At 39.0% G+C, this 26,250-nt stretch overlaps 3 protein-coding genes across 4 annotated transcripts; all 3 read left to right on the top strand.

Moving 5' to 3' along the window:
• The first annotated feature begins 113 nt into the window (after positions 1-113).
• On the top strand, positions 114-9,574 carry LOC121740993 (protein SPA, chloroplastic-like). 2 transcript variants are annotated; one of them, XM_042133672.1, is made up of 6 exons: positions 114-391; positions 8,421-8,481; positions 8,636-8,671; position 8,896; positions 9,164-9,247; positions 9,394-9,574. In XM_042133672.1, exons 1-6 carry the CDS (start codon positions 168-170, stop codon positions 9,444-9,446), a joined length of 459 nt encoding a protein of 152 aa, XP_041989606.1. In that variant the 5' UTR covers positions 114-167; the 3' UTR covers positions 9,447-9,574. The 2 variants fall into 2 exon arrangements, 1 of the variants encoding a protein (XP_041989606.1); XR_006037731.1 differs by lacking the exons at positions 114-391; positions 8,636-8,671; position 8,896 and having other exon boundaries at positions 8,414-8,481.
• Positions 9,575-10,029: 455 nt separating this feature from the next.
• Positions 10,030-11,899, top strand: LOC121811217 (probable carboxylesterase 15). Its single transcript, XM_042212028.1, has 2 exons — positions 10,030-10,900; positions 11,427-11,899. The coding sequence occupies exons 1-2, from the start codon at positions 10,209-10,211 to the stop codon at positions 11,731-11,733; spliced, it is 999 nt and encodes a 332-aa protein (XP_042067962.1). The 5' UTR covers positions 10,030-10,208; the 3' UTR covers positions 11,734-11,899.
• Positions 11,900-12,828: 929 nt separating this feature from the next.
• On the top strand, positions 12,829-22,130 carry LOC121810926 (kinesin-like protein KIN-12E). The gene is made up of 22 exons (XM_042211664.1): positions 12,829-13,198; positions 13,393-13,548; positions 13,634-13,717; positions 13,917-14,036; positions 14,376-14,489; positions 15,021-15,113; positions 15,490-15,579; positions 15,685-15,755; positions 15,868-15,942; positions 16,036-16,123; positions 16,322-16,380; positions 16,524-16,587; positions 16,798-16,863; positions 17,184-17,342; positions 17,425-17,529; positions 18,309-18,544; positions 18,815-18,884; positions 18,984-19,040; positions 19,130-19,192; positions 19,533-19,592; positions 19,727-19,806; positions 19,972-22,130. Exons 1-22 carry the CDS (start codon positions 12,932-12,934, stop codon positions 22,091-22,093), a joined length of 4,299 nt encoding a protein of 1,432 aa, XP_042067598.1. The 5' UTR covers positions 12,829-12,931; the 3' UTR covers positions 22,094-22,130.
• The last annotated feature ends 4,120 nt before the right edge of the window (positions 22,131-26,250 follow it).

The raw sequence follows: 26,250 nt of genomic DNA, 5'->3' as shown, positions 1-26,250 counted from the left end.
TGAGAATACAAGTTACTATTTTTGTTACAGTTGGATGAAATATAAATCAAATCTAAAAAGATATGAAAAAAATGTTGAAAAAAATAAAAAAAGAAAATAGAAAAGAAATTGGAAACGAAGCTCGGAGCTCCACATGTTAGAATCTCAATCCAAAGGACAGCCACTTCATGGCTGCAGCAGCACCACCGCCGCCGCCGCCACTTTCCCTCTCATCACCGTCTCCTTCTTCTCCCTTATTTCCCTCTCATCACCCAAACTCAGAAATCCCAGCGTTGTCATATAATTCAAAATTCTCAGAATTGAGCAAATTCCATCATCACCACACCATTTCAACCAACCCCATTTTGCTCTTCACCGGAATCGACTCGCCGCCTATAGTTGACACCCAGACTTTCGGGAAAATCGGGTTTGTGGGGGAGTTGACACTAAATATTACGTAAATGTACCCATTTTGTTATCTATTCCACAAATGGGAAAAACGCCAACCACATTGGCGTTTTTATTAGTAAATACGCCAACGTCATTGGCGTGTTTTAAGGTAAATACGCCAACGATGATGGCGTTTTATACTTGTGCCGTATTTTGGGTGTATGCTCTCGGATTGTAATTACGATTAAACACGCCAACTTGGTTGGCGTGTATAAATAAAAAAACGCATTTGTAAATGGCGTGTTTTCTTTGTTGAAACGCCGAACATATTGACGTTTTGTAAAAGACGCCAACCGGAGTGGCGTATTTACTTAATCATGAAAAACGCCATTCTGAGTGGCGTGTTTAATCAGACTGATATACCAGGCGTTCCTCCCCCAAATCGCGAAAACCTCACAACACACAGCCTTCGCGATTTCTCCAGCTGCGCGCCTTCTCTCCGTGATTTCGGCCTACATTCATCAATCGGTGCTATTCTCCCCCAAATTCATCTATTTTATTCGGTTAGTATGCTTACCTTTTACATAATTATAGTAATTGGTGGATAGCTAGGGTTTGTAATGGGTTGTGAATTGAGTAGAAATATTATGCATTTTGGATTGGTTGAATGATATTATTGTTGATTATTATGTTGGATTGTGTTGGGTTTAAGTTAATTTGTGTATAAATTTGATTATAAGCCTAAACCCTAGGGTTTTTATAGCTAAAAAATTGGGCAAATTGTTTTGATTTATGTGGGTTTTGGTTGATTAGTTTAGATTGTTAAATTTGTTTAGGTTAGGCAAAATTGAAATTGGTAGGTTGGGCGAATTGTTAATTGAAATTGTTAATTTTGTGTAGGTGAATTGGTTTATGATTTTGAATGTGCAATGTTGTGTAACTTGCTTATTTGATGTTGGTGTTCAATTTTGTGATATTGGATTAAATTGTATCTAATTATTGAAATGGTTTATGGTTGGTTATTGTTGAATTTGGTTTATGAAATTGGATTAAATGTTATGGTTGGTTATTGTTGAATTTGAATTATGTAGGTAAATTATGGCATCATCTTCAACCTCTCGTCGTCGGCTTGCATGTGGTCCTGCGGATCCATCTGTATTATATTTTCAGAGACAACACGTCTCTAACAACATATGGGCAGGAGTTCCATCCGAAGATGTACGCTGCCGACGATTTGAAGGAAAAATTTGGGATGTTCCCATCCAGCAACATGTCTTGACAATAGTGGACCAGATGGGGTTTGGGGGTATGTTAAGGTGTGGTAAACCAAAAGAAATTGACCACCATCTTATCACAGCTCTGATTGAACGTTGGAGGCCAGAGACTCACACGTTTCACTTTCCAGTCGGTGAAGCGACTGTGACACTGGAAGACGTGGAGGTCTTATGGGGCCTGAAAGTTGATGGAGAGGCTCTGACAACTTACATCCCCCCGACGGACGCGGGATATTGGACGGACAGGTGTATGGATTTTCTAGGATTCATACCGGAAGCATCCGAGTTGAAGGAAATGGCTTTTAAGCAGACGAGCTTATCGCGCCAATTGAGGATTGAGCTGTCTAATGACCACGAACACTACATATATGCTCAGCGGGCTCGTATCTATTGTCTGCTATTACTTGGTGGTCTGATGATCCCCAACGCCACCGGAAATAAAATTCCGTTCTTCTACCTACACTTTTTCATGGATATAGAACGGTGTTCTACATATAGCTGGGGTGGGGCGACGCTTGCTTGCTTGTACCACAATTTGTGTGAAGCGGCCGTTGGTCAGAGGACGGATGTAGGGGGAGCCTTAACTCTATTACAACTTTGGGCTTGGGAGAGAATCCCAAATATTAGACCGAGGATGCTAGATCCCGTGCATACAGACTATCTACCATGTGCAAGCGCGTAAGTTGTTCATTAATTGCGTTTTTAAACTTAATGTTCATCAATTTTCGTGTTCTTCGCTCATAATTTAAATTTTTTAGATGGAATGGCCCGGCGTCATATGTAAAAGCACCCGGACATTGTGTTGAAAATTTCCGAGATCAGTTCTCCATGATGCATCCTAATCAGGTACTTCATATATTTATAAAATGTTTTTGGTTTTTTGTTTTTTGTTTTTATGGAAAATATTTTGAAAAATTTGTATCACATGTAGTTTATTTGGAGGCCTTATCTCCACCGGGAGTTGCCGGAAAGTTGTGATGCCGGTCGTCCTATATGGATGTCGATCACAACGCTTATTTGTTGGAATCTGGCTGAGCCACACCTGCCACACCGAGTGTTGCGCCAATTCGGGATTGTCCAACCGTATATCCCGGATCTCCCCCGGTTCCACGGTTCTGATTTTTTGAAACAGGATCGCCGTGGAAAAGCTGGTCGGAATTGGGTTCAATGGCACGCCAATTATATACAGGAATGGGACAACAGACACTTTACGATATGGACTGATCTGGAGGACAGTACTGAGCCTGTTGCAACGGAAGAATATATGAATTGGTTTCGCCAGATCACTGTGGTGTATTTAACCAAACCCGGCGTGCATGCTGAAGAGGGATTCCACGAAACCGCATCTTCTCATAACTTTACGGTACATTATTCATACTTAACTAAACCCTGATTACTTATTCAAATTCATATTATGATATGTACTTAACTTTGAAAAATTGTAGGTGGAGACGCTTCACAAAATACGTCACTATCTAAGTGGTCGAGCTGCGACAGGACATTTCTGTCCGGATATGGAAACCATTTCGAGGATGGTTGAAGAAGGACTGCAGATATCCGGGGAGCCTCAGCTGATGGACTACCCTCCTTCGCAGCGCTCTGCAATGGACGTGGACGTACCCATAAGGCAAAAGGCAAAACGACGAACCAAGCAGAAAACCGTCCGCGGAGAGTCGTCATCTCAGTTCGTACACGACTCCGATGACGATTTTGAGGACCCACCTCCACCGAGCTCTGCACTTCGAGGCCGTCATTCTATTAGCCATACCGGTGGTACCGGAGAAGATATTGGCCTCAGTGATGTCCCCGCTTCTCCACCGCGGTCGTCTGTGCAGGAGGATCTTGAGAACGCTGTTGTTCAAGATACTCCTCCCTCAAGGATCCCTAGATCTACATCTACTATTGGGAAGGGGATACGGCGTCTGTTTATGCGGAAACGTCGTGACGATTGAACTAATTTGAACTCTTGATATTACTGTAATTTGATATTGATGTTTTTTCATTTGATTTGAACTCATTGATTTTAAGTCTTTATGATTAAGTATTTGGATGTCTGAATTATTATTTCCTAGTAGAAATGAAAATGAAAACAGGCAAATAAAGAGATATTGGCGTTTTTGTGAATGTAAGTCTTTGTGAAAAACGCCAATGCTATTGGCGTTTTTAAGTTAGTTTATATTTTTGCCCGTTTTGTCTACGACGAATGCGGACATTCTGAACAAACACGCCATTCCCGTTGGCGTTTTTATTAAGACGCCATTCCCGTTGGCGTGTTATTGAAAAACGCCATTCCCGTTGGCATTTTTAAGTGAGTGTGCACGGAACGAGCCAGGCGGCCGAGGTGCCGAGCAGGGGGCCGAGGTGCCGAGCAGGGGGCCGAGGTGCCGAGCAGGGGGCCGAGGTGCCGAGCAGGGGGCCGAGGTGCCGAGCAGGGGGCCGAGATGCCGAGCCAGCGGCCGAGGTGCCGAGCAGGCGGCTGAGGCGTTTTTAATAAGACGCCATTGCCGTTGGCGTGTTATTTAAAAACGCCAACGGCATTGGCGTTTTTAAGTTAGTTTTTTCGTTGCTCGTTTTTTCTACGCCGAAAGCGGACATTCTGAACAAACACGCCAGTCGCGTTGGCGTGTTTCAGTAATAACACGCCATTCACGTTGGCGTTTTAAAGTGAAAAGACGCCAATTAAGTAGGCGTCTCTTCAAACACGCCACTCACATCGGCGTGTCCTATAAAAAAAAGCTCCCACAACTAAGAGTTTTTAATCATTTCATCATTATTCAATATATAAGTACATACAAATATTACCCTATACATTAGTCCAAATCTTGCTAAATACAGAAATCCAATATTACACAATGCATACGTTCAATTGTCTCGCCTTTTCCGCGTAAAAAAGCTACGGATCCCCTTCCCGATTCTGGCGGTTGAGAGTCTAGACGGAGGAGTCTCTCGCACAACGACATTCTCTAAATCAACCCCAAAATATTCGTCTCGCACAGAAGACCGAGGTGGAGAATGTGGGACATCACTGAGACCGATGTGTTCGCCTGTACCACCAGTGTGGCTGACAGAGTGACGACCTCGAACTGCAGATCTTGGTGGAGGTGGAGGCATAAAATCGTGATCGACATCATCAGTGTGACTGACAGAATGACGACCTCGAACTGCATATCTTGGTGGAGGTGGAGGCAAAGAATCGTCAGCGGCATCATCTATCAACTGATTATCCATCCTTGGTGGAGGTGGATGCAAAAAATCGTCAGCGGCATCATCTACCAACTGAGTATCCATCCTTGAATGAGCATTCGGGCAGTTGCGCCTGTCGTGACCTGGTTGACGGCAATGTTTACATCGGCGTCGGGCTCGTGGCTGGTCAGCTTCACGGACATCCATCTGATTAGGAATCCTAGTAGTACGGTATCGACCGCGACTTTTAGGCATTAACTGAGCTCGTGAACATTGCAAAGTCCATTCAGGCACGGCCCAATAATCTTGGTGTCTGGGTGGATTGAACACCGTAGAATATTGGTGTACCCAAACACTTGTGCGGTATACGGGATCAACAAGCGACAGCATGTTGTCGTTTCTAAAACGCGCAACTGCCGCTGCATGTGAACATGGAAGTCTCCACATCTGCCACTTTTGACATTTGCAGTGCGAGTCCAAGTACTTTACCTTCCACTTATTAGCGCCCTTTCCACCAATTCGACGCTTTGTTCGAACCACATAATGCCCTGCAATTGTGTTGGGTGCTCTCACATTATGCAATTGACCTTTTGCATCATTTTTGCACACCTTTTCATGCGCCCACGGGGTAAGTGGTGTGGCACACTGTGTTGATGCAATTGACCGGTCATTGAACCATTCTATTGTCCTCCAGAATATCATATCAATGCAAGCTTTAATTGGGAGTTGTCTTGCGCCTCTCAACACATTGTTGTAAGATTCCACCATATTAGTGGAAACCTCACCCCATCTTTTGTGTTTGTCATACGCCAGATTCCATTTTTCTAACTCCACGGCATCAAGGTACTGCAAAGCCTCGTTGTTGACGTTTCGAAGTAAACGACGTCTGATCTTAAACTTGCGCTTCTTGGTAGCAATACCAATTTTCCAAACAAGTCTTTTGACCATGATACCTTTGTGATTCTGCAAAACATTCTTTCTAACATGTACCAAGCAAAATCTGTGATGACCCACATTGGGTTCTTCTTTCCATATGGGAGAATTCATTGCATCTATGATTCCCACATGCCTATCAGATATGACACATATTTCATGCTTTGCTACATGAAGTCTAATGCGTTCCATAAACCAATTCCAACTTTCTTTGGTTTCCTCATCAACAATGGCATATGCAACAGGCAAACATTTCTTATTAGCATCAAATCCAACGGCAATAAGAATTTTACCTCGACATCGTCCACGTAGATGAGTTCCATCAACCGTTAAAACTGGTTTGCATAGTTGAAAAGCCTCCACAGCTGGTCCAAAAGCCCAGAATACGTACTTGAATACCTTGTTCATACCATTGCTTAATATGTCATCGTGCATCCATTCCACAATTGTGCCAGGATTTTGTCTTTGCACTTCATTCAAATAAGCTGGTAAAACTTTGAACGACCACTCCCATCCACCGTATACAAGCTCAATCGCTGTCCTCCGAGCATACCATGCTTTCTTGTAACTAACTTTGACATGAAATCTATTTTCAATATCCGCCACAATTGCTTTTACCTTGTAGCAAGGATCGTTTTCTATCTGATGGCGAACACTCAACGCTATCATACCCGACGAAAGATTAGCGTGACCATTATAGTTACGATCCCCCATGCAAGTATGAGCAGTGCTGAACACTCTAATTTGCCAGTGTTCATCATGCTTCCTCAGTGTTGCTCGGCACTCCCACAAACATGGCGGTAAGGACTTATCTTTCGGATTTCCCTGTGGCCACTTACAAACTGCATGCCATCTCTTTCCTTTACTTTCAACAACTGTATATTGTCGGATTTTTTCCAAATGCCAATGAGTCACAGCTGCCTTCAATTCCAACTTCGTTCTAAATTTAGTATGCAAACCGACATTGGTAGGATCCTTTTCACTCCAATAATGCACACTGGGATCATCACGCTCAAAGTTTTTGGGATCAAAACTATCATATGGACCTGGTAAGGTGCGAAAGTAGTTGATTCCAGGCTGTGGGAACTGTGGAACTACTCTTCCTCCAACTGCCCTTCCACCAACTGATGTTTCTCCAACTGCTGTTTCTCCAAGTGGAATGGATGGTCTTGAAGCAACAAATTGTTCATCATCCGACGGATCACCATCTGAGTCTGTACTAACCGTGTCGGAATCTTCAGAATTATAAGGTGATTGTGGATCAAGAAAGTCGGCTTTATCAGGACCTATTATGTCCTCCACCACATCACAATTGTCACGATCCCCTAAATGCACGCCTCCAGCTTCAAAATCTTGTGTTGCAGCTAAATATGGTTCTTCGGCTCTCGTAGACGTACCAACATCAAAATCTTGTGTTGCAGCAAAATATGGTTCTTGGGCTCTCGTTGACGTACCAGCATCATAACTTATGACATGATGACTATGATGTTGAGTAATTGCCGAATACTCAACATATAATTCAATTACACCTCCAATAACCATACTCTCACTAAACATTAGTTGCATGCATACTTCTTCTAGTTGAACACCTATAAACGTGACTCCGGATCCAAAGCATATAGTACGTTTCCATATTATTTGAATATTGTTTTCATATATGCTTATCCCCATCCTTTCACAAATTTTTTCCACAAGGTCATCGTACGAAATTGTTTCATCCAACATAATGAATCCTTTAGCAAAAGGAGGATCATACGAAATAACTGCTCCGGGAATTATCTTTCCACCCCAATATAAATTGACACACCACGTCATACTATCTGCAATAATGTAAAACACAAATAAATATGTATTATTTTTACATTCATCATTATGTAGAGTCAGCCAAAAAATTGACAAAATAATTCTATTAAATACACTACAATATGTATTATCATAACAATCCATAAAATATACTATAACATATAATAGCATAACAATTGGTCAAAATATTTCCATTAAAATATATACTATCATAATAATCCATCAAAATATTAGTGTACCCATAATAATTGGTCAAACTATTATATTAATTACACTACAATATATATTATCACAACAATCAATCAAATATTGGAAGACTAATGTTTAGAAGAATGAGTCTAAAATTTGATATACTAACCGATTAGAAGGACTAATGGTTGAAAGAATTAGCCAAATTCAAAATATCCACGCTTAAATCCACCACCGGGTCGACCCGAGCGAAAGGTTTTTATGCGTTTGGGAAGGGTTTTCGCGTTTTGGGGAGGGAAAGTGTTTATGGTCGCGATGTTGGGGGAGATCTGATAAGGATATGGTTCAACAGAAACACGCCGCTCAAATTGGCGTTTTTAAGCATAACACGCCAACCTCAGTGGCGTTTTTATTAATTAAACACGCCAACTACATTGGCGTTTTACCTGGTATACACGCCAACTTCATTGGCGTTTTTTCCCGTCGCTGTATTTGGCGAAAATACACCTCCAATACGACGCGAAGATAAACGCCAATGAGGTTGGCGTTTTTACTAATAGAAACGCCAATGTGGTTGGCGTTTTTCCCATTTTTGGAATAGATAACAAAATGGGTACATTTACGTAATCTTTAGTGTAAAGTGCCCCATAAACCCGATTTTCCCCAGACTTTCTTAGTCACTGTTAGTGTTTTGGTTGCCATTTCTCTCTCCCTCGTTCTTGGTCTCAAGGTAATTAACATTAACTACTTTTTTATCAAATGAAAAATATAATACTAATGAATTTTACATTTTTGCCTTGCAATCAATGCGTAACATAATTCAAAGTAAAATGAATAAAAATTTATGTGCTTGTTGATATATTCTGAGATTTTTGTATATGCAGGGAGATCCTGTACCTTGTGAAAGATGTGCTGGAAATGTTATTTCTTTTTTTTTCCAACTCTGTCACTAGTCTCTTAATAATCAGTTTAATATACAACTGAAATCGCCAATCATAATTGTTTTTTTGTGCTATATGTTGATGGATTCAAATTTGTAATTCTATTTTCCAATTCCTTTGTTGTGTTCGGTTAGTTAAACAAAATAACAATAAGATACAATATGACCAAAATAGAATTTGTGTAGAATTTAATTAGTCACAAGGGTAAAGATACATTGTCACATGTGGTTTTTTTAGATAACGGACAACCGAACAAGAGATAAGATTAGCCTTTATCACAAGTAAACATGCCCATTTGCATCTTGTGTTTCATGGGATTGTACTCTTCTTGTTTCATTCTTAGACGAGTACTCTTTTTCCTCCCGTGCTGTTTTTCGTAGGACTTTTTTTTTGTCGTATAGATTTTAACGAGGCTTGTACCTTAACCTTAATTAAGTGTGTTATGATAATATACTGGTTTTTGATGAGCAGGTGGAACAAAATGTGTGTTCTGCAACGACGGTAAGATGAAGGTTGAGACAGGGCTTGTAGATTGTAAAGTGTGCAAGGGTGCAGGTATTACTCCTACTACTTAATGCTTCTACCATTATCTGTTTATGTTTCTGTTTTAGCTTCAAGATTGATTTAAGCTAAGCTCCTTTGTTTTTTTTGTCAATGCAAACTGAAATTACTTGTAATTTTGTGATGAAATTTGATGACAGGATTGATACTCTGCAAGAAGTGTGGAGGATCGGGTTATTCGAAGCGACTATAACGCCTAGTTAGATTTTGAGGCTCTCTTTACTCATTCTATTTCTTGTTCCACTCTTGAAAATGTAAGACTAATTCTCCATTGTTGATTCCATTTGTTTGGAGTTATGGTTTCTTAGACTTGTTTCTTAATGGCCCGATTTTTAGTCCAAACACGGCTTCTTTCACTACACAGCTCGCTAACAACAAAGCACGTCGTGTATATTATATGACATCGTACGTATGATACCTAAGTAGCATTTGGAACAAGTGACATCACATATTAGGTAGGGGTTGGTTCCGGTGAGAACTTTTCTAAACTAAAAAATGAAATCATATCTGTTCTTTGAAACATTTAATATGGGTTAGCAGCACAAAACATATCAGTTCCTTATATATCGAGTCAAAGACTGATATTCATGAATCAACGAACTAATATTGAGTCTATTACTAATATTAATGTATTTACGAACTGATATAGTTTATGTCCTCACTTTAAGAAAAGATTTGAAATGAATCATGTCCGAAATTTGGTATCCCTAGAATTGTTTATCATTGTGACAAAATAGGAACCTAACCTGACCATAGTTGGTTGGAAGATTTTGTCCTTTGCATAGTTGGTAGATTTATGAATGTTTAAAAGATAATGGTAATGACAAAACTGGCCGGCTGCCTAAACACTTTCTAACTCTTGCATTGGAGTTCTGTTGTTATTTATCTGTGATCTTTTTTGCCTATTAATGAGTTGTGAGAGATAGGGAGAATCATAGTTGAAGAAGTGTAATCTATGAGTGAGGGAAACACTGCCTCCGCCACCACAGGCGTTCCTCCGTTCTATGAAGTGGAGGAGTGCCGCGGCGTTCTTCGAGTCTACAGCGACGGCTCCATATGGCGCTCCGAAAACCCGAGCTTCCACGTGGATGTGCGAGATGACGGCTCCGTGCTATGGAAGGATGCCGTCTTCGACCACTCGCACAGCCTCCAGCTCCGCCTCTACAAGCCGGCTAACCCCTCCTCGCCCAAGCTCCCGATCTTCTACTACATCCACGGCGGCGGCTTCTGCATCGGCTCCCGGACATGGCCCAATTGCCAGAACTACTGCTTCGCGCTGGCTTCCCAGCTCCAGGCCGTAGTTGTCGCACCCGACTATCGGCTGGCCCCCGAGAACCGGCTCCCTGCGGCCATCGAGGACGGCTACTTGTCTCTTGAGTGGCTCCGGGGCCAAGCCACGGCTGAGGAGCCAGATACATGGCTCACGGGCGTGGCGGACTTCAGCCGCGTGTTTATCTCGGGTGACTCGGCCGGTGGGAACATTGCGCACCACTTAGCCGTTCGGGTCGGAGCCGAGTTAGGGTGGCTGGGTCCTGTCCAAGTGAGAGGATATGTGCATTTGGCTCCATTTTTTGGTGGGACTGTGAGGACTGAGTTTGAGGCTAATGGACCAAAGGATGCATTCCTTAACCTTGAGCTCATTGACAGGTCTCTTGTATTTTTTTTAAATTGAAACTTACTTTTTAAGGAATTTCAATATTTAGAATCTAAATAATTGAAGGAAACATTTAAAATCAAACAAGATTTATATTTTTAATACAATGACGGCAACTTGCCAAATAAATCATGATATATGGTTAAAGTTTGGTGTGTCACACACTTTTTAAAATCTTGAAACACAAAAGATGAAAATTTTGTAATTATCTCAATCGCTTCATTTCCACCATAATATGTGATGTGACAATTGGTTTTAAACATATAGAAGTGTTACGACTTTGTTAGTTCACTTCTTTAAGGCGATACTATATGTTTATGTGGTGGGTGACATGTTTAAAATTAGATTTGCCATATCATTATTTTGTCGGAAAATGGGGCAAATGAGAAGATTGTGAAATTTTGTCATCTTTTAATTTTCACATCTTGAAAAGTGTGGGATTGACCAAAATTTATCCATCTAAAGTTATTTTTGTCAATTTACACTACAATCACTATATGATGATTTCAAAGTGAATAGGTTTTGGAGATTGTCAATCCCAGTTGGAGAAACAACAGATCACCCACTAGTGAATCCATTTGGGCCTAGCAGCCCAAATCTTGAAACAGTGGATTTGGGCCCAATTCTGTTAATTGTTGGGAGCTGCGATCTGCTGCGGGATAGAGCAGTGGAGTATGCAAATAGGCTAAAGAAATGGGGAAAGAAGATTGAATATGTGGAGTTTGAAGGGCAGCAACATGGTTTCTTCACCTTCGATCCTTTCTCAGACCCATCTCAGCATCTAATGCTCCTTATCAACAAATTCATTGCACACAATTCTCTCTAGTCACTTATTTCCTATGTCTTTCTTCTATCACTTTGTTGTTGATTGTTGTTCGTATTTTTTGTGTGTGATTTGAGTTTTTACTTTTTCAACTTTGTAAAAGATTTGTTATTGCATTGTTTGATGTGATAGAATGAAATTATGTTTCAATTCTATGCTTTGGTTAAAAGAGTGTATTCTATTCGTCCTATTTTAAGTGAAACATTTCTTTTTTGACATTTTTATACAGTTTTGTTTTGTGAGTTGGATAGACAAAATAAAGTACGTGAGATAATAGAGTAGAGATACCCCTAGTTGTGGTGCCACGTCACTGCATTATCGTGATCTCATCTCATTCCAGCACAATACATGAAGAAAGCATTTTGAGCCGCCAAGAGCCATAAGATGAATTGATGGACCAACAAGTTTGTTATCTATTGCCAAAACCTATGGAAAAATAGAAAGACAATATGATGAAATGATTTATACAGATAAAAAGTAATAATATTAAAAATATAAAAATATCTGCGATTGTCAATTAATCTGCAATAGACAAGGAGCTTAGACATTATTGTATGAGATGCCGAGTTCGAATCCTCTTAACATCACTTGTAATTTCCTTCTTGTTATAGAAGTTTATTTGTAATTTTCTCTTTCATATAAGAGTTAATTTTTTTAAAAAAAAACCGACATTCAACCTAGGTTGCAGCTAAAATAACAACGATCACTTCAATTCTCAAATTGCAATAAGACCGCAATTGTAGTGCATGCTGACAACCGCGATTTGCGTTCCGGATGGGCCTTAATATTTGAAAAAAGAAAAGTAGAAGATAAATGAAGATTGAAGTCTTTATATATGAATAGATCATTCTCATTTTGGAAGCTTTACAATTATTAGTTGATCAATATTTAAAAATATCAAAATACCGAAAATTTAATTCGGTAATAATTTAAAAATCGATACGTACTCGTACTTCATAAAAGTTGTCATACATTACAATTATTAGTTGTAAATTGTAATTAACCCATATATAAATAAATGAAAATCTGATATTCGAAAAGCCGATATATCTTTCCTGCAATCTGCAACATTGGATCCACGCTTTCAAATTCAAAATATTTCAAACTCTTCAACGGTCTCTTCCACTTCCCCTCTCTCTTATTCACTCCGTCTATCTCATCGAACTCATTTCTCTTCATCAAATCCGCTGGAGACCTCCAAATGCCGCTCTTCTCCTCCAACACCGAATCCGCCATGTCCGCTTTTAGGTCGCGCTTTGGTTATGGCCAAATTCACCACCCCGAATTGGCCGACTCGGCAACCCCCGTCATGAAGAACTCCGCCAGCACTCCAGATCTGACTCTCAGATCAGCTCGTAGAGATAATTCTGTATCCGACGATGTCGAAACCACCTTGACCGCCCCCGCCATTGCACGCAGTTTCGAGTTCGGTCTCGACCCTAACTTTTGGAAGGACCACAATGTTCAGGTACATTTCTCTTAATTTGTATCAATTAGGTTAGGCTTTCGGTTTACACAATATGCATTAAGCTGAATCGGTTACTTGCTCTTAATTCGATTACCGTATTGTGCGATTTATGAAATTTTCAGGAGTATTTTGGAAGTCTTGGTAAAATTGACAATGATTAAAGATGCAGTGACTGTCAATTTGGTGATTTGCAGGTTATTATTCGGTTACGGCCTTTGAGCAGCTCCGAGATATCTGTTCAAGGCTCTAACAGATGTGTTAGGCAGGATAGCTCCCAGACAATTACGTGGACGGGACATCCAGAATCCCGATTTACGTTTGACATTGTTGCAGATGAAAGTGTTAGCCAGGTATTTTTTTTCACTGTTGCGTGTTTGATTTCGTTAAATAAGGTTTTATATATCTTGTATTTTCATGTTGGTGTTCCTTAAACAGGAAATGCTGTTTAAAGTTGCTGGGATTCCAATGGTGGAAAATTGCATGCTAGGATATAACAGCTGCATGTTTGCTTACGGACAAGTAAGTCTTACGGTGTTTTTAAGCATTCTAATATTATTGGCATTTGGTACCATTGGGACTTTTATGTAGGCTTTGAGGATAACATATAAATCTCCAACATTAATTGCTCCCATTCTTAGTGTTCTATAATTTTGGAAATGCTTATGGTCGTATACTAGGTAACTTTCCTTATTTTCCCGTTCACTTTTGATGTATATAGACTGGAAGTGGCAAAACTCATACAATGCTGGGAGACATTGAGGGAGGAACTAGGAGACACAGTGTTAACTGTGGGATGACACCGAGAGTTTTTGAGTACTTGTTCTCCAGGATTCAAAAGGTATGGTTATCCTATGATCATAATATTTATGTTGAAAACAAAAAAGAAGTAGAACTAACGCCATTACTGTATTTTCTAGTATAAAATTATCTTCTTTTTTGGATTGAAATTTATCTACGAGAAATCAACCACTGGAGCCAAAAAAATTCAATAATATTTTATGGTTGGATTCTACTAGAGAGAGCCAACAACATTGTCTTAAAGTTGCCCAATTAGGTTAATTCTGCGAGCTCTTGCCTTTCATTGCTAATGCTGATTGTTCTAGCTTATTACTTGTCTATATCTGTCATATAACATGCCACAGTCAAATTCATCTTTTAGTTATTTTATATGTCACAGGATAAAGATGCTAGAAGGGAGGAAAAAATAAAATTTACATGTAGATGTTCCTTCATAGAAATCTACAACGAACAGATTCTTGATCTTTTGGATCCCTCATCTTCTAATTTACAGGTACCAATCACAATTCTTCACGTTAAGTATGGATTGTATCAGTTACTTATTCTATCTTTGTTTCACATTTTGAGAAACAGGTGCCTGCTGAGACTTTAACCTTTTTGTTGGATAAAGAATGTACACCAGTACACCTACTGTGGTCCCAAGAATTTGATAAATTAGGCCATACTAGTTGTGTTTGTAACAATTCAACCTCTTAGAACTGTCAGAAATTTAAGTGCATTTTAAACCACATACTTTAGTTTAAGATATGTGAAAATGTGGATTTATGAGACTAGCCCTCAGAAATTTGCTGTAATCGGATTCTTGCAGGCCATGTTTAGTTTGCGTGTATGGACTTCACAATTCAACCTGTGAAATAAAATTTAACATCAACTCTATTTTAAACTATAATCTTCTCGGGCAGCCTGCAATTTCATGCTCTTGAATTTCCAAAATCTGCATTGGATAGGCTCCGAGCTCTATGGTCCTTTTGTCGTGCGAATACAAATGATTTAGCTGATTGAACTTGTTACATGGTTTTTGCAGATAAGAGAAGACACTAATAAAGGTATCTACGTAGAAAATGTCACTGAGGTAGAAGTCACGAGTGCTCGTGATGTTATCCAACAACTCATTCAGGTATGATTTCCTTTATTCATGACTTGATTTTTCTTTCATGTTTCAAAAATGGGCTTTATATGCTGTTTATATTTACTTGAAAGATGCAGAAGCAATATAGATTGTTACATTATTAACAAAATGGCCATATATGCATGACTGGAACGAGACAACTGAATTTGCTTTCACTGATATTCTGCTTCCATATTTTATAGTATAACCACAGACCATGAGTTTGGTTTAGATAATATATCATGATCACGAAGTAATAAGATTGAAGGATTTGGAGGTCCCTTATGCAGACTAAATTGTTTTGTCACCTGATGAACCCTATCACATGATGTCCATTCTAATTCTAAAAGTTCTTACTATTCATTTGTCAATGTTATACTTTCAGGGTTCAGTCAACAGAAAGGTAGCTGCAACAAATATGAACCATGCTAGTAGTCGTTCTCATAGTGTATTCACATGTGCCATAGAGAGTAAGGTGAAAAAAATAACTCTTTGTTTTTTTTTGTCAAACTTTTTTTTGGATAGTACAATTGTGACCTCGAACTTCTATATTGAACTATTAACACATTCTTTCTTCCAGTGGGAGTCTGAGGGGGTAACTCATCACCGGTTTGCACGTCTTAATCTTGTGGATTTAGCCGGATCTGAAAGGTAAACTGAAACTATGTAGGAGAAAGAGAGGGTGAAATTTATAGACCGAGGTCAATCATGCTGCTTCAGAAATAACTTTATGTTGATCTCACATTCTTTGCTTCAACTACAGGCAAAAGAGCTCCGGTGCAGAAGGTGAACGTTTGAAGGAAGCTACTAATATCAACAAGTCTCTTTCTACTTTAGGGTATGCTTGCTTTTGGTGCTATGTTGAACTATCTTAGTTTTATGCTTTGCCTATGGGCTACAAACTGAGAATGGATATATATCTAATATGCAGACTCGTGATAATGAATCTCGTGAGCATATCCAATGGGAGGACACCTCATGTTCCTTACAGGGATTCCAAGCTCACTTTTTTGCTTCAGGTTGATGATTCTATTTTCAGATCATGACAAAGCTATATTTGGGTTTAAATATATACAGCGTATAAGTGCTGTTCTTGTGTGTGTGAGAAAATATTCAGAAAATCCATTTGTTATGCTCACTGATCGATGTGAAACTGGATTGTTTTTTGGTATTGATACTTATGAGCCTTATTTCTATTTCTGATTAATATTATGCAGGACTCTCTGGGGGGAAATGCAAAGACAATAATCATTGCAAACATTAGTCCCTCGACTAGGTAAAATTTTCTTGATCTGAACTATTAAGTGTATGGATATACTTACTGCTCTCCAAAATTTATAATTTTCATTTTCCCAGTAGTTCCTACTCTGTTTAAGTTACTGTACAAATTCAAATTCACATAAATCTGTCCCCTTGCAGCTGCTCGCTAGAAACTTTGAGTACATTAAAGTTTGCCCAACGTGCCAAATTTATAAAAAATCATGTAAGTAGCTTTCCTCACTATAATCACCTAATTTTATACTGATGGAGGATCATGAAAAGCTGTCTTTCAATGTTGCTAATGCTGTATATTTTTAAGCCTATAACTGTTATTATGCTCATTGATGTTATATTCTTTATTATAGTGTCAGTGTTGCTAGTACATGAGTACTATACTGGCCTTTGCTAATTCTCCATTTTGTTACCACACTAGGCTATTGTTAATGAAGATGCTTCTGGTGATGTGCTGGCTCTTAGGATTGAAAACCAAAACCTCAAGGTAACCACAAAATTTCTTAACCACTTGACGTTATCACATTATCTCTGGCATACACCTACACAAACGGACAAACCAATAGTTCTCTTCATGTCCAAAGGTCTATAACGTTTTTGAATTCAGAAAATCTCTAACATTCGAGTGTTGTAAACAGTTCTGATGATTGAACTAACTCTATATGTAGATTATGATTTCATATCAATCTAGAAAAGGTTTAATCCCATTGTATTTGTTCTATTTCCTGCAATGACTATTTTGTATTGTACGTACCCTGTAATTTTCCATTTTTCATTATTAGTAATTTTGGTACATGCAATTTTTAGAAAGAAGTATCTCGTTTGAGGGGCCTAGTAAATGGTGGAACTGAAAGCCACGATGGAGATGCTCTTTCAATAACATTTCCAGGATCTCCAGGAACCTTTAAATGGGATGGGCAACAAGGATTTTCCAGTCCAATTGTATCACAGAAAAAGATGTTACATGTAGGTTGAAATGTCTCCACTATGAGAATGAGATTTTTGCATGGTTTCTCTTTCTAACTTAATTTACCCTTTATTGCTTCAGAAAAAGGACTATGAAGTTGCTCTTGTCGGAGCTCTTCAGAGGGAAAATGACAAGGACACTGCTCTGCAGTCCTTGGCAGAAGAAAATCAAGCAGCTCTGCAGCTGGTATTCCCATCTGACGCTTTCAGTTCCATATTTTATCATATACTCCATAAATTTGATCTTAACAAGTAGACTGCATTCTTGCCACGAGGAAGCTTTTAAACGAATGCTATGGAAAGTGTTGACAATTAGAAAATTGAATGTTACCTGTGAAGAAGATTTGAGCATACAGGAATGATGTACAGCTTGTTTATTCCTCGACCCCAATGATGATATCTGTCAATTCTAGTTCTGTTTCAAATGACAAACACAAAATGCTAAGTTTCTTTGTTGATATTATTGTTCTCTAAATAGTAAATTGTTTCTATGACAGTATGACTGTTATTTTTCTTATACCTGTTGCCTGCTAGTAAAATCTATTGTGGTGATGGATTTTAAAACGAGAATTGACATATCCAATTATTTCACACAACACAATTGAGGAGCAAGGTGAATGGAAATGTTTATATTGCTTTCGTACCGTCCAAAGTAAATAATTTTGTTTACATCTGTAGGATATTTTTAAGAACACTAATGATTAGAAAGGTTGAGTCTAATAATGTGGAAAATCGTATCAATCTATGCATAAATTTGTTGGTTTGTTAGTCTTTAAGAGCACCATGTTGTCAACTATGAGAAATGAAAATTACAGTTACAAATTCTATTTGTGCAATAGGGAAATTTTTTGCTGCATCCATTTTCACTTCATCTGCGCTACCTGAGATTATGCAAAGGAAAAAAAGAAACTCCCCTTCTAAATCTCTGATATCAGTTTGAGTTTATGACCATTTTTGCATCATCAGGCCAAACAAAGAGAAGATGAGGTTCAAGGTCTGAAGATGAGGTTGAAATTTCGAGAAGCTCAAATAAAGAGACTAGAATCTGTTGCTTCTGGAAAGATATCGGCTGAGACTCACTTGCTCAAAGAAAGAGAAGAGCATTTAAAGGTAATAGAGGTCTTGCATGCTCAGGTAGACCGTAACCAGGAGGTAACAAGATTTGCTATGGAGAATCTGCGACTGAAAGAAGAGATCAGAAGGCAAGTATTTCCAGTTTGTTGCTCACGACTTTCATGTTTGAAAGTGATGATTTATATAATGAATCTTAGTATATTGCACTATTAGTTGAAGTACAACCAGTGCTAGCCATTCTTCAATTTTTTTGGTTTGATAGGGATATTGTTGGCATATCATAACTACTTCAGTTCAAGTAGCTGCTTCGTATTTGTGTTTTCTCTTTCTAGGTATATGCATCCTTTTATTACTAATTATTTGCTAATCAAATCTGGTATAATATTTGGTATATTCAGACTAAAGTCATTTTGTGAGGAAGGTGAACGGGAAAGACTTCATGAACAGATTACAGTACTAGAGAAAGAGGTAATGTCTTGCAGCTTTTTATCATCTCCTCCTGCTGTCTAGGATCTGAAGTTAGCACACATCACCAGTTATCAATTTATGAGTTTGTGCTTTCTGCAGCTGCGAGAAGCTCTTGATTGGAAACTTATGCATGAGTCGGATTGCACTAACAGTCAGGTGCTTATCTTCTTTTACGTGAGTTTGTAAGTATAATTTTTAAAATATGTAACTTTTGAAGCTAACAATGGCTCTTATTGATGGAACAGAACGAAATCAATGATTCAGTATTGGGCACTCCCAATGCTAATAACTTTTTGACTTCCAATAAGGTAATGCAAGAAGGTTTCTCTGATATACTTATGTATCTTTCCTCTATCTGCAGACTGTTAGACGTTGCTCAAACAATGCTTGACTAATTGGGATCAGTTTCACTTTTCATCAATGATGAATTGTGCAATAATTAGGATAAGAATATATCATAGTTTGCTTTAGCCGAAGGCATTGTTTTGGGTCTAAACTACATTGACGTTTATAAAATACAACTTTTTATTCACCTGTCACATTGCGTGCACATAGACATAGTTGATCAGCTCTTAGAATTTTCTGAACGGCATTCAAATAAAGTTAGTCAGGAGATTTTGTTACTTAAGTAAGTTGTCTCTTTTGCAGGAATCAGCATCACCTTGGCGCACATCAATGAGTGAAGAGAATGAGTTCTTGCGCATGCAGGTATACATAGATAATAGAATGAGTGAAGAGAATGACGTTTATATGTCTTCTCTATCTTCTTCCTCAACCCCCGTCCTATTTATGATTAGTTTACCTAAATTAAATCATGTCAACTGAATTTTTTGTTCTATCAGGCCATTCAAAACCAATCAGAGATTGATGGACTTCACCGAAAAATTGACTACCTTGTTGGTGAGAAAGAAAAGTTAGAAAGGTAAGGACACCTTTTAATACACCCCACAACTTTTTCAATGATTTGGTCATGGCTTCTACTGATTCAGATATTTGAAAACTTAGGATTTCTTAAGGTCAAAAATAGGCATCCTGTGCAATGGACCTGAATAGTTATATGCGTTTTAACATATGGACAATTTGGCAGGAATGTTGATGAGTTGGTTAAAGAGCTCAAGGCCGAGCAATTGTCAAAAGAAGCCATAGTAGCTGAGGCGCAGAAACAAGAACCTAGAGTTCCTTCTCTCGTGAATATGGGAGTAAGTGATCAAATAGAACTAAAAACTATGGTTGATGCCATTGGAGCAGCCAGCGAAAGAGAAGCAGAAGCACATGAAATGGCAATTTTCTTGTCCAAAGAAAATGATGAATTGAAGATGAAGCTCAAGGTGTTGATTGATGATAACAATAAACTGATTGACCTGTATGAAAAGGCAGTTGCAGAAAAACGTACAAAGAGCTCTGATGAAATCCCTTGGCAAGATACCACAGAAGACCACAGTGATAACACTGCTAAAGTAGATGAGACCAGGGGAGTGGAGATAGAGGCAGAGTTTGAAAAGCTAAAATGTCAACTTACAGAAATGCATGAAGAAAATGATAAGCTTTTGAGTCTATACGAGAATGCAATGCTAGAGAGAGATGATCTGAAAAAAGTAATTGCTTCTGGCCAGGTGAAGCATGCAGATGATGAAGGAGATAATAGCTTTCCAGAAAAGCTTGTTGAAGTCGATAAAGGTCAACGTCTTAGTTTTGGTGCAGCTTCAGGTTTTCTTGAGAATGTACACGAGCTAAAGGAAGTGGAGTCCAATGAGCTAAATGTAGATAATGTCAATGCGGACATTGATGTAGAATCGTGCTTATATGAAGTGCCAGTGCAGGATGAGCATAACCTATGTTTCATAGACTCACCACTGCACGACTCAAATGAAGCAAATACAGTGTCATACGAAGAAGTCAGGAAGAATTATGTTGCAAAACCAATTGAGCAGGACGAAATGGAAATAGATGAGCCAAGAAAACTTGAAGAACAAGAAGAAAGTTGTATGTTGGGATTTAAAGAATCAAATTGCATGAGCACTGGGAATCCAACTGCTGGAACTGATTTGGAAATGCAGGAAAACTTACCTAATACATTCCCAATGCATGTGCGTGAAGATCTGAGGTCGATAAGTATGAAGCTTGCTGAATCACGAGAAAAGCTTTCGTACTCTGCTGAAGCAGTAAGAATATTTGGCTCATTTGAGAAAGCAATGATTGAAGTTGACACTCTTGCAACACAAATTGGGAAACTGGAATGCAGTAAACAGGCTAAGCAACAGGAGTGTCAACACCTACAAGTACTCTCATCAAAGCTGCATGAGAGAGAAGAACTGGCTCACAAGAAATTGCTGGCCTTGAAGCACTCTTTGACGAACTTCTCTTCTTCTCTGAGTTACTTTGAACAGCGTGAGGCTATGGCACGTTCAAGACTGGAGGTTTCTACACAACGTCTTAGTCGAAGAAAAGAGGAGTTAGCCAGCCTTCAGACATCCAGGTGGGAACTAGTCAACGCCCTTTCATATATGAAACAAACTGAGAATGAACTGAGAAGCATCAGAGAAAACTTGAAACAGAAAGTGGATGAGGAAAATCAGAAACTGGAAAGTGAGAGAGTTCTCTTTGCAATAGATAATGTTGAGAAACCAGCAAATGACCTCTCTAACAGAAATTGGCAAGTTACAGGCAAAGCCACTGCTTTGCTCAAATCTGAGGAAGAGAAGACGAATCTGCAAAATCAAATGAAACTCAACAGAGAAAAGCTGAGCGATGTAAGGAAGGAATGCGAGGCTATGAACTGCAAGCTGGCCAAGGTGGAGAGCGAAATACAGACGCTTGAAGCAGAAGTGCAGAAAGAAAAGCTCGCTGTTGATGAAATGAATGTCAAACTTCAAAACTCTCTTCGGGAGAAAGAAATGCTTGTGGAGGTTAAAGAAAATGGTAAACATGAACTCGAAAGCATAGTAGTCGAGTACCATCAGAGTGTTTTCGCAGCAGAACTGAAAGAAGAAGAGATCAAAATCGTGCACAAGGAGCTGTTGAGAGAAGCAAGAGAAGTAGAAGGTTTGCAGATGGCAAAAGATGAAGTAACACGAAGAAAGACAGAGCTGGTTGAAGCCGCCATGTCATGCGACACATGCTTAGTGTCGGATAATGTGGAGGCAGCTCTTGATAGTTTACAAACATCAGTTGTAGAGTTGAGCTCTTTGCTTCAACATCTGTGTGAATGAACTTCCTTTTCAATCTATATGAATTTGGCTTGTGGAATTCATTGATCTGTGAATTTTCTAACATTGTTGGACAAGGATATGGTATTGTCATAAATTAAGATGGATAGTTCAGTGTTGGACAAGGAGATGGTATTGTCATAAATTAATTAAGATGGATAGTTCAGTGTTGTCATTGGTTTACAGGTTTAGGAAGAATGGTTAAGCCATGATCGAGTTTCACAAAAATTGAAAATTAAATTCAGGACAAACTCAAGAGAAATTCGCTACAAGGCGTAATAAGTTGATGATAAATGATAGTAATAGTTTTCAATTTATGAAAAATACCAATTTTCGTTCAAAGTTTGCAATTTTAGGGATCATTACGCCAATTTGAATTGATAAAACACATAACATCGATTTTTTCATGCCAAAATCATTCGAAATAACAGCATATTCTTCTGTAGATTCTAAAACGATAAGGTTAGTCTTCTATTACTGTTATTGTATGATTGCATGATTTTACTCTGGTTATTTGTTCATATTTGTTTTTGTTGATGCAACAATGATTTTGAGAAAATATTGATAAAATGATTCCCAAAATGATATGAACCGATAGTTTTGGACTTTGGTTGCTTGAAATATCAAAACGGAATTTACCCTCATAAAGAAGAAAATAGCTGATGAAATACAACGGACCCACAAGTATCTTTTTTAAATCATGAAAATTTGTCAAATTATGTTTCTTATAGTTTAATATTGGAATATTAAATTATGAAGTTATCATTTTTCTCAATTACCTCATCTATATATATATATGATATGTAGTCTTCTAATGATATTCAAAATGACGTGTTTAATTAGAGTGTCCATAATGGGGGAGCCGCGGGCCGCGGCTCGGTGCGCGGCCCCCCATTGCAGAGAGCCGAGAGGTGGGCCGCGGATTTTAATTTTTTTTTTGTAAATTTCGAAAATTCTTTATAAAATACTACACTTCCATTCCATTTTTCAACTCCATTTTACTTCCATTTTCCTCCAATCTTTCCAATATTTCCTTCCAATTTCAATTCAACCTTGCAACTTTGGATTCCGACGATGAACAATTCCAACAAGCGGTAGATCTGGAGTTCCAAAACCTTGTTGCAGACAAGCGCGATGGGCCATTATACGGTGCCCGGCTCGACAATGGCATGAAAATGATGTCGCAGACATCATGACTGCATGTATCATATTGCACAATATGATAATAAATGACGAAGGAGTTGCTGCAGAGCGATGGACACCGGAAGATGGTGCTAGTTCGAGCTCGGGTATTGCCATGGAGCCCCTGCAGATGGGTGTACCACGTAGTAATGAATACTTGATCCAGCGGTACACCGATATGCGGAGCCAAATATCACATACATCACTGCAGGCTGATATAGTTGAAGAGGTCTGGAATCGTAGAAGGGGTGCCGCAGAGTGATATGGGTTTTCGGGTTGTTGTTTTTAAATTAGAAAACTTTCGTTGTATAATTTTCCTATTTTAATATAATACAACGAAGTTCTTGTTACATTTTGTTTTTAGGTTGTGAATTTTTTTATTTACAATCCAAATTATTTTATTTTAATTAAATTTATAAATATCATAAATTTAAAGTCTAATAAAATTTAATATAGTTAAATTAAAAATAACATTAAAAAAAGTGAACAAATTAATTTTTTTTTAGAGGGCCACATTTGGTGGCCCTTATTGTTTTTGTTAAATTTTGTTAATTACCATTGCAGAGGGCCACAAGAGAGCCACGAATGGTGGCCGGGCCACATTTGTTGGCCTTCAAGGGTCACCATTGTGGATAGGGGTGGGTCGATACGAGATATCGTATCGAAAACGTTGTATCGTATATCGTATCGAAAATATCGATATGAAAGAATTTCATATCGTTATCGTATCGAAAGTTTCGATATATCGAATTTCGATATGGATAATATCAATATCGTTATCGTATCGATATTTCGATATATCTTACCGAAATTCGATATATCGAATTTCGGTACGATATATCGAAATATCGATATCGTATCGAATACCTGTATATCGAAAATTATTGAATTTCAATATGTTTCGATATATACGATATATTTGAATATTCGATATAAAACGATATATCGAAAATATCGATATATATCGTATATTCGATATAAAACGATATATCGCGATATAAGGAAATTCATATCGTTATCGTATCAAAAACTTGCGATACGGTATCGTTTCGTATCGAAAATTACGATATATCGAAAATCCAATAATTTTTCGATATTTTTCAATACGATACGAGCGATATATCATTTTTCCGATATTTTTCCCCAGCACTAATTGTGGACACCCTTAAAATAAGTATGTTTTTTTATTCTTCTTCTTTCTTTTCTTATTTTAATGAAAAATATTGTTTTAGTGTCACGCCCGCATTTTCTAAGGATAGAAAACACGGTTGATTGCGACTAGGGGAGGATTAAAGAAGCGGGGAAGAAAGGGGAAAACAACACAACTCGGCCAAAGATCGAAATAAATAGGAATAGCTCGAATAAAATCAGAGTATCTCAACAATCAACAACTCAAAATGAATACTATCTCAACGATGCAAGAACTCAAAAGAAGGACAACTACTTAGCGGAAGCATTTGAGAGAATGAATATGCCACGTATGAAGACATGACACATTCTACACACTTAAATTTCTTCAACGATCTTGCTCAACACCCACCGCACCCGTCACGCTCAACCTGCAATTTTTAAAAAAAAAAAGCAGAGCTGAGTACTTGATGCACTCAGTGGACTCATGCCGAAAACATTTTATAAAAAGTATTTATCATGCCACCATTGAGTGACCTTGGGGTTTTAACTTTAGAAATCGCCCAAGACACTAAAATCATTTCCATTGTAAAATTCGTGACTGCAGTCATTTTCCCATAGATGTCTACCATATCTGATCCATTGATGACAAGAAATGTGGCCACATTCCCAGTCATTAGACCGGCCGACCCAAAAGACGGCTCACGATCTCCATAGGTGTACACTAGCCTGAATAGGGACTCACTCCCTAGACAGACCCGAATTCGATTATCCATTGATGGCAAAAGCCACATCAGATAGGTTCCATAGAATAAAACAAAACACGGCATGACAAATATTCATATCATTTTCACATAAAAATATACTTAGGGCATAGCCCTTATTTAAAAAGAAAGCCCACCTCGTTCGTTTAAAGATTTAACTTGTGTGTCATTCTGTCCTTGAAAAGCGTGTGTGAAGTCACCCATAGATTTAAAGTACTCTGGCCCAATCTTCCATTACTCTAACTCCTTATCAAAAAGTAGGCCCAAATATTTTAAGTAATGCATTAGGCCCAAAGAATTAAATCAATAAGGCTCAATATTCCATTTTATTAATATGGCCCAAAAAATTAGATAAAACAAGGACTAAAGCTTTTTCACTTTTTCTCAACTTACATGGACAGTGAACTCAATTTGAAGTCCCCTTCTTCTTCTCGATCTCTCCCTCCGTCTATCATCTCTCTCAAAAATCTTCTCTTCGGCAAAACTCGGCACCGCCGCTGCCACCATTCTTCGCCGACGCGAGCTGCTGCATCAAGCACCGCCGTTCGGATCTGAATTGCGGCGAGTCTCCGTCAATGCCTTCCTCGCGCTGCTGCTGTCCCTCCTTCGTGACATTGCTGTTGTCTGCTGCTCGTGTAGTGGCATCCGCCGTTGTTCCTCCGTCGCTCCGGAGTGGAGGAACACTGCCGTTGTGGTCCAGATCGGTCATCATCGCTGTCGGAGTGGAGGAGCTCTGCCGTCGCGGTCCAGATCGGTTGTCGTCGGCTGCTGCCCGTCGGTCAGCCTGTTCGCCGCCGACGTCGCTCGATTCTCCCACCGCCGCTGCTGTTCGGTTCGTGGGTTGCGCAGTCCGCTCGCCGCTGCTGCTCTCAGTCCGCCGCAAAAATAGAGAATCTGAATTGAACCCCATCAACCTCCTCTTTCTCGGCTTGGTCACGGTGACTCAGCACCGGGCCTGCTCGTCAATCGCCACTCACCGCCGCCTCTGTATCTGCTGTCCGCTGCTACGCCGTCGTGAAACTCCAGCACCGCCGTCACCGTCGCTCAGCTTGGCTTTCGTCATCGTCTTCGCCCTACTACCTCAGC

This window comes from Salvia splendens, chromosome 7 (genome assembly GCF_004379255.2).
Source record: "Salvia splendens isolate huo1 chromosome 7, SspV2, whole genome shotgun sequence".
Taxonomy (NCBI): Eukaryota; Viridiplantae; Streptophyta; class Magnoliopsida; order Lamiales; family Lamiaceae; genus Salvia; species Salvia splendens.
The sequence above is the reverse complement of the archived record's forward strand: the minus strand, read 5'-3'. Positions and strand labels throughout refer to the sequence as shown.